The sequence below is a fragment of the Xenopus laevis genome, chromosome 7L (assembly GCF_017654675.1).
Source record: "Xenopus laevis strain J_2021 chromosome 7L, Xenopus_laevis_v10.1, whole genome shotgun sequence".
Lineage (NCBI taxonomy): Eukaryota > Metazoa > Chordata > Amphibia > Anura > Pipidae > Xenopus > Xenopus laevis.
The window spans coordinates 79,526,122-79,543,313 of NC_054383.1; the positions used below are offsets into that span (position 1 = coordinate 79,526,122).

Consider the following 17,192-nt stretch of genomic DNA (forward strand, 5'->3'; position numbering starts at 1 on the left):
TGGATCCAGGTGTACAATGTAATTTTTTCTGTTATGTTATGTCTATGATTAGGCTAATGATTGCAGGCTAATGTAAACAATGCTGTAGCCTGTGCAAAGATTGTGCCACCCCCCCATTCCAGAATGAGTAACAGAACCATCACTCCAGCGTAGGCACTTTACTTATTGGAGTAGATACCATTGGGCTTGGAGGTGGTTTGGGGAAGTTTTGTCAGAAAACAAGAATGTGGTGTTTCATAAGTAAGTAAATAATACAGGCATATTCTTATATGTTATAGAAAATGCCAATATAACGTCTAGTTACACAACTGTTGCTCCCTGTTGCACTCAATATCCCCTAACCCAAAGAAACATTTCTGGTAATCGCTGTTCTATTTACTGTTTCAATTAGGAAATGATTTCTGAAGGTGGAACACCTGTGATGAAGTGATTCAGCACTGATAATGAACATGTTTAGGATATTTTGGATATTCTTCCATACTTTAGGGCACATTAAAAATTTAATTTTAATGTTCACATTAAAAAATGTGAACAATTGAGACCAAATATGACTGTGAATTTTCCCACAATTGAATTTTTTTTTTGTCACGATTTTCATGAACATGAAAAATCTTAAATGGCTTAACTGTAGTTTTCCCCAAACTGTAGCAAAATCCGACCTCAAAAATGTGTTTTTGTTAGGTCGATTGGTTATCTTGTGTAATCCATGTATTAGCATGATAACTGTGAATTATTGGTCTAGGTTTACAAAGCTGTCATTTTATTTTCACTTGTTTCATCATTCAATCTCTTTTGAATGATATACGTATTCACTTAGAAACACATGTTGTTATAAAATCTTCAGAAACCAACATATAGTAGCCTGGCAAATGAACGCATAAAGTACATTGAACATCTTTCCGGATGTGTAATGAAATAACCCATCTTTGCAAGGCAATAATCTCTCTCCTATTCAGCCACATTCAGCAGTGATGACTTCCTAGGCCTCAGCAGTGTTGTGTGCAAAGAAGTCTTTTGTTATGGGCTGTTTGTTGTTCACTTGGGAGCCATAGCAACCCCGGGATCACTAACAAGGAAGCAGTTAAGAGAGAGCATGTTATGTTGCTGGTATCCTGCTTGTAACCAGCCAGGTAAGGAATAAAACACACTTATCTTAGTACTTTATTTCAGGATTTCAAGTGTTTACTGTTATCAGCACTTTGTTACAATGGCAAATCCATTAAAAACAACTTTGCTTCAAAGCCTTAATAGTTAGAAAACAGCATTGCATTAAACATATAACCCTGCATACGTTGTAACGGGGCATTGTGTATTGTGAAGTAGACAGCACATTCACAGCTATTTTTATATACTAAATATCATGTACAAAATAGGAAATTGTATAAAAGCAATTCCCGTGTATAAATGCATTCAAAGTGGCATTTAGGCCCTATTGATAAAATGGTTAAAACGAAATCTGAGTAAATTCTAACATTTTTTCATATTGTTTAACTCATTTTTTCAGTGAAAAAGTGACAATTTTAAGATGTATTTTTGTTTCAACAGATTTCCACAGTTTTTCCTAATTCTAGAGAGAAGCCTTTTCATAGAAAACGTTTATAACATTTGAGGTCATACTCAGACCAGGCAAACCCCATTGAGCCCATTACTAATGATAATAAATATTCCAGTTCAGTTGCAGATTTCCCTATATATTCAGTAGAGTGTTCCTTAGACTGGTAACTAAATAGCTAACAATTGTGGGTGTGTAGGAAAAGTCTTCTCTGGCACATTTATTGACACAAAGGGGTGTAACATTTGCACTTGTATTAGTGTATCAGTATTGTGACTGGCAAAATTACATTGAAATTCTGGCATAACTATTACTGGTTATGGTGGGTACCACATGGCAAATTGTGCCGAAATGTACTATTTGATGTTCAGCAAGTGAATGGGGCCCACCGATTGAAAAAGGTTGAGTTGCTGCAGGTGAAATTACTGCAAAGTGTATACAAATTCGGACTATCAAATCGGGCATTTATAGTCAAATTATGCATTTCTGATGTGTTTTGTTAGCATTTTTCATTTTTATTATATAATACATTTAATTTTTATTACATTAATACATTGTTACGTGCATGATTTAAAGGAAAACTAAAAATCAACAAATAAGTAGGCTAGAAATGTTGCACATTATGCTTTTGGGTTTTTGTATCAGCCGAAGGCAACCACAACCCTTTAGCGAGGGAAGATCTGTGCCTCCAAAGATGCCCTAGTAGCCCCCCCCATCTTATTTTCTGCTGATTCACTGCACATGCTCTGTGTTGCTGTCAGTTACCTGAAATTACAGACTGACTCACAATATACTGTAATGTCACAACATAAGGCTAATCAGTAATTGATTCAGATTCTCATTAATAACAGCTCTAAAACCGAAGCTATTAGCATCTGATAATGGATAATAAATAGATAATAAATAGGACTTTTGTTTTTTAACCAAGAACTTGTTGCTCATTCAACAGATATACAAATTAATGTATATAAAATGTTTCTAATATGTAACTGAACTATCAATGTTACTCTAATAACATAGTACAATGACCTATTAAAGGAGAAACAAACCCTAAAGTAAAAAAAACCCTACCCACTACCCTACATAGACCCCCCTCCCTCCCCCCCAACCTAGCTGCTACCCTTAACTCTTTACTTACCCCTCTGTGCAGATTCTGTCCAGCGGAGTTCACGGCAGCCATCTTCTTCTCTTCGGTAATATTTGGAATGAGACCAGCGAATCGGCGCATGCGCAGTTGGAGCAATTTTCTGTTCTTCACATGCGCCGAAACTCACGAAAATTGCCAAAGCGCCTGTCTCATTCCGAAGATTATTGAAGCAGCTGAAGATGGTGCCCGTTAACTCCGCTGGACAGAATCTACACGGAGGGGTAAGTAAAGACTGAGGGGCATTTGCCTGGGTAGCCGCTAGGCTGGGGGGAGGAGGGAGGGGGTCTATGTAGGGTAGGGGGTAGGATTATTTTTATTAAGGGTTTGTTTCTGCTTTAATAGAAAATCATAAACTGTATATGACACACATTATATATTTGTGTACATGTCACACTACTAGGGGGTATCTAGAAGGAGGCACAGGGAAAGTTCCTTCATCAAATTCTTTCCTAACTTTACCCAGCCTAGTGAGCCTACTATCTGTTAGGGCTTCCACAGCAGGTGAAAAGGCCATGCGATGCTCTAGTTGTGTGAATGCACCTAACTCCTAGGTTTTGTATATCAGTGGGATCAGCAGAGTCACAGACAGACATCATTGATCTTTCATCTGAATGATTTGGGCTTGTATAATGGTATGATTGATTTGGGCCTAGTAGTAGCAACCTACCCACTGTAACAGTCTGGTGAACACCTTATCTGGTTTATCAGATATAGTCATTTAACACACATTGGGAATAGACAAAAGACAGAAAGCAGGTCTAGGAAAGAGAGATGTAAAGAAAGAATGGCCATTCTTATACCCTACAATGGCATTTGCTCCTAGGTAAACCATGGGTTACATTTTCTATTCAGGACTGAAGATGTGTAATAGGGTGAGAGAGAGGTAAGACAGCAGGCAAGTTAAGTGTTCCAAATGGAATAAAGGTGAACATTTTGTAATAGATATGTATTACAGTGTTCATTATTTTGATGTAGGGAGCAATAGTTTGACATTTTGTTAGATGTTTGATTTTTGTATGCACTCTGTATATAAATTTTTTTCTATTTAGGGGGTATTTATTAAAGTCTGAATGCCAAATATTGGAAAAAAAATGTTTTTTTATTAGAAAATAAGAAATTTTAGTGGGAAAAAAAACCTTTAATTTTTTGTGATTTATTATACACCAAGGATGGAAAAAGTCTTAAAACTAAAATCCGGCATCTCAGACCTGCCAAGGTTGTATATAAGTCAATGGGAGAAGTCCCAAAGATTTCCTGATGCAAAAATCTGAAGATTTTGAGGTTTTCGGGCAAAAATCCTAAAAGTTTGTACGATTCGAATTTTCATATGATTTTCTCGAGTTTTTCCCCACACTGGAATTTTTCGGAAAAATGTATTGATAAATAGAGATGTCGCGAACTGTTCGCCGGCGAACTTGTTCGCGCGAACATCGGGTGTTCGCGCTCGCCGGAAGTTCGCGAACGTCGCGCGACGTTCGCCATTTTGGGTTCGCCATTGTTGGCGCTTTTTTTTGCCCTCTCACCCCAGACCAGCAGGTACATGGCAGCCAATCAGGAAGCTCTCCCCTGGACCACTCCCCTTCCCTATAAAAACCGAAGCCCTGCAGCGTTTTTTCACTCTGCCTGTGTGTGCTGAAGAGATAGTGTAGGGAGAGAGCTGCTGCCTGTTAGTGATTTCAGGGACAGTTGAAAGTTTGCTGGCTAGTAATCGTTTTGATACTGCTCTGTTATTGGAGGGACAGAAGTCTGCAGGGGTTTGAGGGACATTTAAGCTTAGGTAGCTTTGCTGGCTAGTAATCTACCTTCTACTGCAGTGCTCTGTATGTAGCTGCAGTGGGCAGCTGTCCTGCTTCTGATCTCATCTGCTGACTGCTGCAATAACAGTAGTCCTTGTAAGGACTGCTTTTATTTATTTTTTTGTTGTTTTACTACTACTACTACTACTACTATAAGAGCCCAGTGCTATTAGTCTAGCAGTGTTGGGGAGTGGGACTGGTGTGCTAATCTGCTGCTCCTAGTAGTTCAGCAGCACCAACTTTAATTTTTTTTTTTTAATATTCATTTTTTTTTATTTTACTTTTTTTTATTTTACTACCGCTGTAGTAGTGTATAAGTTGACCTTTTAGGCATTATTTGCCCTGTAGGCATTATTTGCACAGTGTTTTCTTCAACCCGCCATCTAGCTGTGTGACCTTGTTCACATTCTGTCTAAATATCCATAATATTACCGTCTCCAGAAAAAACACCGGAGTGACTTTTTTCAAGCAGCCATAATATATTTTACGTAATCCGTATCCACCGCTGTAGTAGTGTATACGTTGACCTTGTAGGCATTATTTGCACAGTGTTTTCTTCAACCCGCCATCTAGCTGTGTGACCTTGTTCACATTCTGTCTAAATATCCATAATATTACCGTCTCCAGAAAAAACACCGGAGTGACTTTTTTCAAGCAGCCATAATATATTTTACGTAATCCGTATCCACCGCTGTAGTAGTGTATACGTTGACCTTGTAGGCATTATTTGCACAGTGTTTTCTTCAACCCGCCATCTAGCTGTGTGACCTTGTTCACATTCTGTCTAAATATCCATAATATTACCGTCTCCAGAAAAAACACCGGAGTGACTTTTTTCAAGCAGCCATAATATATTTTACGTAATCCGTATCCACCGCTGTAGTAGTGTATACGTTGACCTTGTAGGCATTATTTGCACAGTGTTTTCTTCAACCCGCCATCTAGCTGTGTGACCTTGTTCACATTCTGTCTAAATATCCATAATATTACCGTCTCCAGAAAAAACACCGGAGTGACTTTTTTCAAGCAGCCATAATATATTTTACGTAATCCGTATCCACCGCTGTAGTAGTGTATACGTTGACCTTGTAGGCATTATTTGCACAGTGTTTTCTTCAACCCGCCATCTAGCTGTGTGACCTTGTTCACATTCTGTCTAAATATCCATAATATTACCGTCTCCAGAAAAAACACCGGAGTGACTTTTTTCAAGCAGCCATAATATATTTTACGTAATCCGTATCCACCGCTGTAGTAGTGTATACGTTGACCTTGTAGGCATTATTTGCACACTGTTTTCTTCAACCCGCCATCTAGCTGTGTGACCTTGTTCACATTCTGTCTAAATATCCATAATATTACCGTCTCCAGAAAAAACACCGGAGTGACTTTTTTCAAGCAGCCATAATATATTTTACGTAATCCGTATCCACCGCTGTAGTAGTGTATACGTTGACCTTGTAGGCATTATTTGCACACTGTTTTCTTCAACCCGCCATCTAGCTGTGTGACCTTGTTCACATTCTGTCTAAATATCCATAATATTACCGTCTCCAGAAAAAACACCGGAGTGACTTTTTTCAAGCAGCCATAATATATTTTACGTAATCCGTATCCACCGCTGTAGTAGTGTATACGTTGACCTTGTAGGCATTATTTGCACAGTGTTTTCTTCAACCCGCCATCTAGCTGTGTGACCTTGTTCACATTCTGTCTAAATATCCATAATATTACCGTCTCCAGAAAAAACACCGGAGTGACTTTTTTCAAGCAGCCATAATATATTTTACGTAATCCGTATCCACCGCTGTAGTAGTGTATACGTTGACCTTGTAGGCATTATTTGCACAGTGTTTTCTTCAACCCGCCATCTAGCTGTGTGACCTTGTTCACATTCTGTCTAAATATCCATAATATTACCGTCTCCAGAAAAAACACCGGAGTGACTTTTTTCAAGCAGCCATAATATATTTTACGTAATCCGTATCCACCGCTGTAGTAGTGTATACGTTGACCTTGTAGGCATTATTTGCACACTGTTTTCTTCAACCCGCCATCTAGCTGTGTGTATTATCGTTTCCAGAAAAACCAACTGAGTTTTTGTTGTTGTTGTTGTTTTTTAAAAAATAATGCCAGGCAAAGGCAGGCCGCCACGCAGAGGCCGTGCTAGGGGCCGTGCTGCTATGCAATCCTGTGGCCCTAGCAAATTGCCCAGTTTTAAAAAGCCAATGACCCTGAACTCCCAAAATGCTGAAGAGGTAGTTGACTGGCTTACACAGCACACCCCATCCTCTACCGTTTCTAACTTTACCACAACATCCTCCTCATCCTCCACTGCTATGGCCACCCCACGTAACACTTCCTCCACCACCGGTGCCCCTTCTTCACTGGGGTCAGAGGAGTTATTTTCCCATGAGTTTCTTGAACTGAGTAATGCGCAACCATTATTGCCAGAAGAAGATGAAGGAGATGAGGACCTTACACCAGATTTAATTCTGGCAGAGAACACGACAGAGATGGACATAATGAGTGATGAGGAGGAGGTCCCCGCTGCTGCTTCCTTCTGTGATGTGTCAGAAGAAATTGATGCATCTGAGGAGAATGATGATGAGGAGATTGATGTTTTGTGGGTGCCTAGTAGAAGAGAGCAAGAGGAGGGTAGTTCAGATGGAGAGACGGAGAGTCAGAGAGGCAGTAGGAGAATAAGACTTAGAAGAAGCAGGGAGGACAGCCCGCAGGGATCAGTAGGGCAACAACATGTATCGGCACCTGTGTTCAGCCGGCCAACGCACCCGCCATTGCCGCCAATGCCGCCAACTTCTACTGTTACCGCCAGATCGCACACTTCCAAAAAGTCAGCAGTGTGGGATTTTTTTAATGTGTGTGCCTCTGACAAAAGCATTGTAATTTGCAATGAGTGCAGTCAGAAACTGAGCCTTGGTAAGCCCAACAGCCACATAGGTACAACTTCTATGCGAAGGCACATGAGCGGCAAGCACAAAGCACTTTGGGAGCAACACCTCAAAGGCAACAGGCAAACTAAAAGCCACACTCCTTCTGGTCCAGCATCTTACTGCTCTACCTCTGCTCTCCTTGACCCGTCTGAACCACCCTCCACTCCGCCTTCCACCTTGACCACCTGTTCCCATTCCCAGTCATCTGCCACCAGCCAAGTTTCTGTGAAGGCCATGTTTGAGCGTAAGAAGCCAATGTCTGACTGTCACCCCCTTGCCCGGCGTCTGACAGCTGGCTTGTCTGCACTCTTAGCCCGCCAGCTTTTACCATACCAGCTGGTGGACTCTGAGGCCTTCCGCAAATTTGTAGCAATTGGGACACCGCAGTGGAAGGTACCCAGCCGCAATTTTTTTTCTAAAAAGGGAATACCACACCTGTACCAACATGTGCAGAGCCAAGTTACCGCATCTCTGTCACTTAGTGTTGGGCCAAAGGTCCATATGACTACTGACGCATGGTCCTCCAAGCATGGTCAGGGCAGGTATGTCACCTACACTGCCCACTGGGTGAACTTGGTAATGGCTGGGAAGCAGGGAATGGGTAGCTCAACAACAACAGTGGAGTTGGTGTCACCGCCACGGATTGCACGCGGTTCTGCCACCACCTCTACTCCTCCATCGCTCTCTACCTCGTCTTCTTCTTCTTCTTACTCTGCTGCTGGGTCCTCCTTCTCCTCCTCCACACCTGTGCACCCCCAGCTCCCCCTAGGCTATTCGACGTGCCAGGTACGCCGTTGTCACGCTGTCTTGGGGATGACGTGCCTGGAAAGCAAAAACCATACCGGATCTGTACTCCTGTCATCTCTGCAGTCACAGGCCGATCGGTGGCTGACCCCACACCAACTGCAGATCGGAAAAGTGGTGTGTGACAATGGAAGCAATCTGTTGGCAGCGTTGAGACTAGGCAATTTAACACATGTGCCCTGCATGGCACATGTGTTAAATTTAATAGTCCAACGTTTTGTCTCCAAGTACCCAGGATTCCAGGACGTTCTCACCCAGTCCAGAAAGGTGTCGGCCCATTTCAGACGTTCCTACACAGCCATGGCACGCCTTGCTGACATTCAGCAGCGCTACAACATGCCAGTCAGGCGTTTGATTTCTGACAGCCAGACTCGCTGGAATTCAACGCTCCTTATGTTGGAACGTCTGCTGCAACAACAAAGGGCCGTCAACGAGTACCTTTTTGAACTGGGTGGTAGGACTGGATCTGCACAGCTGGGGATTTTTTTCCCCCGTTACTGGGTGCTTATGCGCGATGCCTGCAGGCTCATGCGACCTTTTGAAGAGGTGACAAATATGGTCAGTCGCACCGAAGGCACCATCAGCGACCTAATACCCTTCGCTTTATTCCTGGAGCGTGCCGTGCGACGAGTGACAGATGAGGCTGTAGACCAGCGTGACGAGGAGCTGGAAGCGCACGATTTCTGGTCGGAATCACCAGAACGAACCCAGGCACCTGCTGCAACGCAGGGAGAGGTGCCAGAAGTGGAGTCAGAGGAGGAAGGTGGCTTTGTGGAGGAGGAGGAGGAGGAGGACCAACAGGAGCAGGCTTCCCAGGGGGCTAGTGGTGACCTTTTGGGGACCCCTGGTCTTGTACGTGGCTGGGGGGAGGAGACAGTGGATGATGCAGTCCTTGATAATGAGGAAGCGGAGATGGATAGCTCTGCATCCAACCTTGTGAGAATGGGGTCTTTCATGCTGTCATGCCTGTTGAAGGACCCCCGTATCAAGAGGCTTAAGGAGAAGGACCTGTACTGGGTCGCAACGCTACTAGACCCTCGGTACAAGCATAAAGTGTCAGAAATGTTACCAACATACCACAAGTCCGAAAAGATGCGGCATTTACAAACCAGCCTGCAAAACATGTTGTACAATGCTTTTAAGGGTGATGTCACTTCAGGAACTCATCAACATTCCAGGGGCAGAGGTGCCAGTAATCCTGCCACGAGCACACCTGCAAGGACAAAGCCCTTTGGCCAGTCTGTAACGTCAGACATGCAAATGTTTTTCTGTCCAAGGCAGCGCCACAACCCTTCTGGATCCACCCTCAAAGAACGCCTCGACCGGCAGGTAGCGGACTACCTGGCGTTAACTGCAGATATCGACACTCTGAGGAGCGATGAACCCCTGGACTACTGGGTGCGCAGGCTTGATCTGTGGCCAGAGCTGTCACAATTTGCCATGAACCTCTTGTCTTGCCCAGCCTCAAGTGTGCTCTCAGAAAGGACCTTCAGTGCAGCAGGAGGGATTGTAACTGAGAAGAGAACTCGCCTAGGTCACAAAAGTGTCGATTACCTGACCTTTATTAAAATGAATGAGGGGTGGATCTCGGAGGGTTACTGCACGCCGGAAGACTTGTTCTGACTTCTATGCAGCTGTCCTTCTCTTCAAGCCTCATGACTCCACACACAGCTGTCCTTTAGCGTCCTCCTCCTCCCTCCGCCACCGTTACAAACTAGGGTGCAAACCCTACTGGTTTAATTTTTTCTGGCCTCTGTGCTTCAGTGGCTGCAACCAAAAAAACTGGGCAAACAATGTCTACAAGGTCAACGTATGGCAAAAAATGACTATTTTCAGCATTTATATGGCATATTTTTTCTGGCAACTGTGCTTCAGTGGCTGCGTCCAAAAAAATGCATATTTTCTGCATTTATATGGCATAATTTTTCTGGCCTCTGTGCTTCAGTGGCTGCAACCAAAAAAATGCATATTTTCAGCATTTATATGGCATAATTTTTCTGGCCTCTGTGCTTCAGTGGCTGCAACCAAAAAAATTTATATTTTCAGCATTTATATGGCATAATTTTTCTGGCCTCTGTGCTTCAGTGGCTGCAACCAAAAAAATGCATATTTTCAGCATTTATATGGCATAATTTTTCTGGCCTCTGTGCTTCAGTGGCTGTAGGCATTGTTTGCCCAGTTTTTTTGGCCGCAGCCACTGAAGCACAGAGGCCAGAAAAAATATGCCATATAAATGCTGAAAATAGTCATTTTTTGCCATACGTTGACTCAACGTATATGGCAAAAAATGACTATTTTCAGCATTTATATGGCATATTTTTTCTGGCAACTGTGCTTCAGTGGCTGCGACCAAAAAAACTGGGCAAACAATGCCTACAAGGTCAACGTATGGCAAAAAATGACTATTTTCAGCATTTATATGGCATATTTTTTCTGGCAACTGTGCTTCAGTGGCTGCAACCAAAAAAACTGGGCAAACAATGTCTACAAGGTCAACGTATGGCGAAAAATGACTATTTTCAGCATTTATATGGCATATTTTTTCTGGCAACTGTGCTTCAGTGGCTGCAACCAAAAAAACTGGGCAAACAATGTCTACAAGGTCAACGTATGGCGAAAAATGACTATTTTCAGCATTTATATGGCATATTTTTCTGGCAACTGTGCTTCAGTGGCTGCGTCCAAAAAAACTGGGCAAACAATGCCTACAAGGTCAACGTATGGCAGTTGTTTAAAGAGAACAATAGATTACTAGCCAGCAAAGCTACCTAAGCTAAAATGTCCCTCAAATCCCTGCAGACTTCTGTCCCTCCAATACAGAGCAGTATCAAGCAGATTACTAGCCAGCAAACTTACTATCATCTGTCCCTGAAATCACTAACAGCTCTCCCCCTACACTATCTCTTCCAAGCACACACAGGCAGATTTTTCAGATACATTTTTGCCCTTGATCCCCCTCTGGCATGCCACTGTCCAGGTCGTTGCACCCTTTAAACAACTTTAAAATCATTTTTCTGGCCAGAAATTTTTTTTTTAGATGTTAAAGTTCGCCTTCCCATTGAAGTCTATGGGGTTCGCGAACCGTTCGCGAACCGCTCGCGTTTTTGCGCAAGTTCGCGAATATGTTCGCGAACTTTTTTTCCGACGTTCGCTACATCCCTATTGATAAATAAGGGGAAATTTCCCGTGTGGATTTGGTCAGAGTATATTTCAGAAAATAATGATTTTGATAAATAACCCCCTAAGTGTGGTCAAAAGGAACCTAGAAACATGTTCTTGTTTTACTTCAGTTTAGGATTGGTTTGCTGAACAGCCTCTAAACATTAATGATGGGAGAAAAAACAAGACAACCCTTAGAGGAATTAGATCTAAATCTAAGTTTAGATAGCTTGGAAGAATCTGACTCTGAAAGCTTAACCCAGGAGATACAATATCAATCTCAACTACAAGACAGGATTTTTGACATTGAAGAACTTGTGGAGGATGTACAGACTGCCAAAGGCCAAAATGATGGCAAACAAAAGGTTGTTGATTCTGACAGAGCAAGAAAAGAAGTTATCCTTGATGGAAATGTTAACAGTGCAAATACACCTAACCACAACAATAAAGAGACTGGGCACAAGAAAATAAGGTAAGGTTCTACATTTTATAATACATCTGAATAATATGTGTTGGTAAATACAAATAGGTACACTTCTGATTCTGTAACAACACAATCTCTCCAGCTGTTCCTTACAAATATCTGAGGAGCATAAATAATAATATTCATTAAAAGTAAGAAATTTATAGTAAGATTTGTTAGATAATAGTTACCTGTAGCATTAGAACATTGTAGGGGTAATGTAATCGAAATTCTTGATGGGGAACTATTGTAAAAATAAAAATCTAATGTAAGCTTCATCTCACTGAAATAAGAAAAGTTCTAAATATATTATATATTTAAAAATTCTGTACCATTTCTTAAAGGGATACTGCCATGGGTAAACATGTTCTTTTTTCAAAACGCATCAGTTAATCGTGCACCTCCAGCAGACTTCTACACTGAAATCTGTTTCTCAAAAGAGAAAAAAGATTTTTTTATATATTTTTTTTAAAAGGTTTTTATTTTGTTTTTAACGACATACAAACAAGACAATGACAGTCTATGTATAGTTCGATATAGACCTTACAGCATTATCTTCTGACAGAGCAATCACAATACTTATACAATGCAAAAAGAAAAGGAATACAGTTTAGATCCCCAAACAATGATCCGTGCACCACCATCAAGAAAACTAAGCAGGAGGTACCTCTGGGAGCTGAAGCGTTGGGTTGGCATCCAGCCAAGAGGCCCATATATTATCAAATTTGGTAGGAGAGCCTCGAGCTGCATACGTTAGTTTTATAAGTGGTAAAGTTTTATTCACTAGCGTTACCCAGTCCAACAGTTTCGGTGATTCAGAACTCATCCATTTAATGGCAATTAGTTTTTTTGCATAGAACAAGATCGCTCTCATTAGTTTTCTTGAATTAGCACGAGGGAGGAGATCTTCAACTACTCCCAGGAGACACACTTCTGGAGACTTAACCCTAGGTAAGGCCAGTTGTTCATCTACATAGCACATTACCTCAGACCAGTATCTGCTGATGTGTACACATTCCCATACCATATGTTCAAATCCCGCGTTTACAGCTTGACATTTTGGGCACTCGCCATTAAGTGATCTCCCCATAATTTTCAGTTTAAGTGGAGTAATATAGACTTGATGGAAGAACTTAAATTGTATGAATCTATCTCTAGTGGCAATGAGAAAATCATATATATGCTCAGTTGCTTCTACCCAATGTTCCTCCTCAAGCTCAGGAATTACCTTAGTCCATTTGAGTTTTGCTTTGGCAAAGGGGGTAGGTGCAGCTGAAGGCAGCAATTTGTATAGTTGCGAGAGTAGCTTATCAGTTTTAGGCTTCCAGAGTCTATCCTCCCATGTGGTTGTGCCCAAATCCAGTTTGAGAGAACCAAACTGTGACTGAAAGGCATGACGTAATTGCAGATATCTAAAAAATTGCAGATCGTGATTTCCCAATTTCTCCTTCAACACTTCAAACTGTGGGAACCTACCATCCACTGTTAGATCAGATAGCCACTTAATTCCTAACTGAGGCCAGTAATAGAAGTCAGGAAGATCGAGGAACTGCTGGAGATTAGAGTTCCTCCAAACGGGCATATGCGGGGATATAACGGTACTAACCCTTGACTTTTGTTTCATTACCTTATCCCATACTCTGATAGGGGTGCTAAGTACTTCTGGCATACCTGATGTGTCTTTTAGGGACCTATATGGCGCGTTACGTAGGGCCTCTAGTGAACCCACAATATTTCCGTGCAAGGCTGTTAGGGGATTGTCAGGATCCGGATTAAACCAATTATGCACATAAGTTAACTGTCCTGCAAAAAAATAATGTTGCATATGAGGTAAGGCCAGGCCCCCCGTGTGATACGAGGCTGTCAAGGTTTCCCAACCAACTCGAGGGGATTTATTTGCCCAGATAAACGATCTCAGTTCGCTATTGAGTTTAGCAAAGAATCGGTTTGTCAGCATTATCGGAGCATTTTGGAGCGGGTAGAGGAATTTCGGGAGGTATATCATTTTAAAGAGATTAATTCTGCCCCAAACTGTTAACGGGAGCTTAACCCAGTGCAAAGCATCATTCTTAAATTTGGCAAAGAGTGGGTCTATATTGATTTCGCAAAACTTGGATGTATCTCTGCTAATCTCTATGCCCAGATATCTGAATTGGGAAACCCAATTGAGACCACTACTAGTATCCCCCTCCCTCGAGTCCGCTAGAGAAAACAAATTGCTCTTTTGTCTATTTATCCGAAGCCCACTGTGATCGCCAAATACTTCTACCGTGGTTAAGGCTTGGGCGAGTGAGTTACCCTCATCATTCAGAAAAAGGATTATGTCATCCGCATATAAGGCTATTTTGTCTTCTGCCCTGTTGACCTTAAGGCCTCTGATCTCTTCATTTCGACGTATCGCTATGGCAAGGGGCTCAACTACTAAGGCAAATAGAAGGGGGGATAGTGGGCAGCCTTGTCTAGTACCCCTACCCAAGTTAATTATGTCAGATAGAATAGTATTGACACGGATACGTGCAGTGGGTCTTTGGTATAGTAACTGTATCCAAGCAATAAACCTAGGGCCAAACCCGTATCTTTTTAACACTGCCCAGAGGAAGGACAGCTAACTGAATCGAATGCTTTTGTAATCTCAAGGGATGCCATTAGGCCCTCAGAGTGTGTCAATGCGGAAAATTGTACGTGAGTAAAAACCCTTCTCAGATTAAGGGAAGTAGTTTTCTTGGGCATAAAACCTGACTGATCACAGTGTATCAGTTATGACTTTCGCAAGCCTATTTGTCAGTGTTTTTGCCAAAATCTTGGCATCCGTATTAAGTAGGGAGATAGGTCTGTAAGAGTCACAACGGGTCGGATCCTTCCCAGCTTTAAGAATTAGTATGATAACTGCCTCATAGAACAAGTCAGGGAGCATATGGGATTCTAAAGATTCATTGAGGACATTGGCTAATTGGGGAGCTAATTGTTTGCACAGGAGCCTATACCACGCTGCCGGCAAACCGTCTGGGCCAGGAGTTTTATTGGAAGGTAAATCATGGATTGCCTCTGCAATTTCTTGAGGAGCGATAAGATTGTCTAAAAAACAGCTTTGCTCAACAGACATACTGGGAATGGGAATGCTATCTAGGTAATTTTCCATGTTGATACCTTCATTAGGGAGTTGTTCTGCATAGATGTCGCTAAAGTACGAAGCAAATATATTGGCTATTTGTTGAGGGTCTGTATGAAGGATGCCAGCACTATCTTTAATAGTCGAGATTACCGTAATATCCTCTTTAGTTTTGGAAAGATGGGCCAGTACCTTACCATTTTTGTCCCCTGATTCAAACACTTTTTGGCTTTGATTCAGTAATTTCTTCCTAGTCATAGCCACTAATTGCATGTCTAATTCCTTTTGGGACTTCACTAATTGAGCATGTTGTTCATCCGATTTCCCCGTAGCAAAGACGGCTTGTGCCTCTTGCATTTCTGCCTCTTTTTGTTTCAAAACTTCCCTAACATCATCCCTGGCACTTTTTATCGCAGCAATAAGAGACCCCCTCGACACTGCTTTAGAGGCATCCCAAATTATATTAGTACTTGCAGTTTCGACATTAGCCTCCCAATATTGTTCATAATCTTGAACACATCTGGATGCTACTGATTCATTAGTTAACCACAATGGGGAGAGTCGCCATAATGTATGTCTGGAAGCTACTCCCAGAGAAATCGTAAGTTCCAGTGGAGAATGATCTGAGTGTGCCCTTGGCAAATATTGGATCCCCTGGAGAAGCTGCGCAAAGGTTGCAGTGCCTAATGCTAAATCAATTCTTGACAACGTGCTATGGGATTTAGAATGACATGAGAATTGCGTTTCCGCTGGGTACTTATCACGCCATAAATCTAACAACCCTAGAGCTGCCATCCAGCCCTTGAGAGGGGCGGCAGATGCTTCCACACCTGAAAGTCTGTCAACCTCTGGGTTCACCGTGCTATTAAAATCTCCCAAATAGCATATAGGATCCGCAGGTAGGGCCAGTACCCTTTGGGATATTTGTTCTAAAAGTGCCAGGGAGAACGGAGGAGGCATGTATATATTTACAAGGATCAATGGCTGATTGTGAATCTTGCAATGTAAAATTATAAATCTACCAAAGAAATCAGTATGAAGGGTAAGGAGGTCAAATGGGACTCCTTTTTTAATCAAAATAGAAACTCCTCTGGAGTAGGTTGAAAAAGGCGCATGATATGCATGTCCCACCCAGTGGCGCTTGAGGGCCAGCAGCTTTTGGCCAGTCAGGTGAGTTTCCTGTGGTAGGACCACCTCCGGGCACCTTTTATGAATTTGGTTAAGTATGAGCGCTCTTTTGAATTTGGAATTTAGACCTCTAACATTCCACGTTACAAGTGTCACATTCGCCATAATGAAAAAGGTAGAAAGGATTGCCACCAATACCAAATTCCCGGCCGTAGCCTGTCAGATAGCAAACATTGTATAGACTGTGAAAACATACAACAAAAAACATGACATACAAAACCCCAACTTGATGCACATATCAGAATATTCCATCTCTTTATGAGACTGATTATGGCCTTGAGACCCCCTCCACCCTGCCCACCCCCCAAACCTGGGTGGGCCTATACCAAAAACTGCTAACTTGCCGAGGATGATGTCCAATTAGCAAAGCAGTTACTCAACAACCTATAGTCTTACAGGCCTGGAAGACGGAGAATTGAGTTCCAAATTCTGCATGCCGTTGCTTTCGCCATGTTTTCCCTCCATAGAAATAGGACTTGGAACCATAATATGCAATTATAAATGTAGAACACATAATCATAGTATACAAAAAAAATTTGCACTTGCAGAAAAAGAAAATCTCCTTGCAGAGGGGACATGATGGGCACTGCCTGAGGGCCTGTATAACTCCCGCCAAGGGGGGGGAGACGCCAGTAGCTTATCAGGATAGTCATCCAGCAGCTTATCAAAAGTTGTGTTCAGTGGCCATCAGATGCAGGACTTGCTACCACCATAGTACATCAGGCCAGACGGCAAAGTGGCTTAGACAGAAATAGAAGGCTAGATCAACTTTCATCTTGAATCAACTGGATTGAGTTGTGCGTCTGCATAGCGAACGCCTATTGTGCTGTTGGATAGGAGTAGTGTTGGACCCAATTTGCCAGTCTGCGCACTATGGAACTGGTGGTTTATGTCGGGGCCCTATCACCAGGGACGTCACCCTCCCGTTGCGGGCTAAGGCGGGGATCGAGACGCAGAGTGTCCAGCCATTGATCAGCTTCTCCTGCTGTTTGGAAAAAATGTGTGCGATCCCCTTTAATT

General features: G+C 42.3%; 1 protein-coding gene across 1 annotated transcript in view; it reads left to right on the forward strand.

Annotated features, from left to right (window-relative positions):
• The first annotated feature begins 1,051 nt into the window (after window positions 1-1,051).
• Window positions 1,052-17,192, forward strand: part of LOC108696419 (jhy protein homolog) — a 50,260-nt gene continuing 34,119 nt past the window's right edge. Inside the window, exons 1-2 of the mRNA XM_018225756.2 lie at window positions 1,052-1,130; window positions 11,544-11,884. Coding sequence (XP_018081245.1) covers window positions 11,580-11,884 — 305 coding nt within the window. The 5' untranslated portion in view covers window positions 1,052-1,130; window positions 11,544-11,579. The remainder of the gene's footprint in view (window positions 1,131-11,543; window positions 11,885-17,192) is intronic.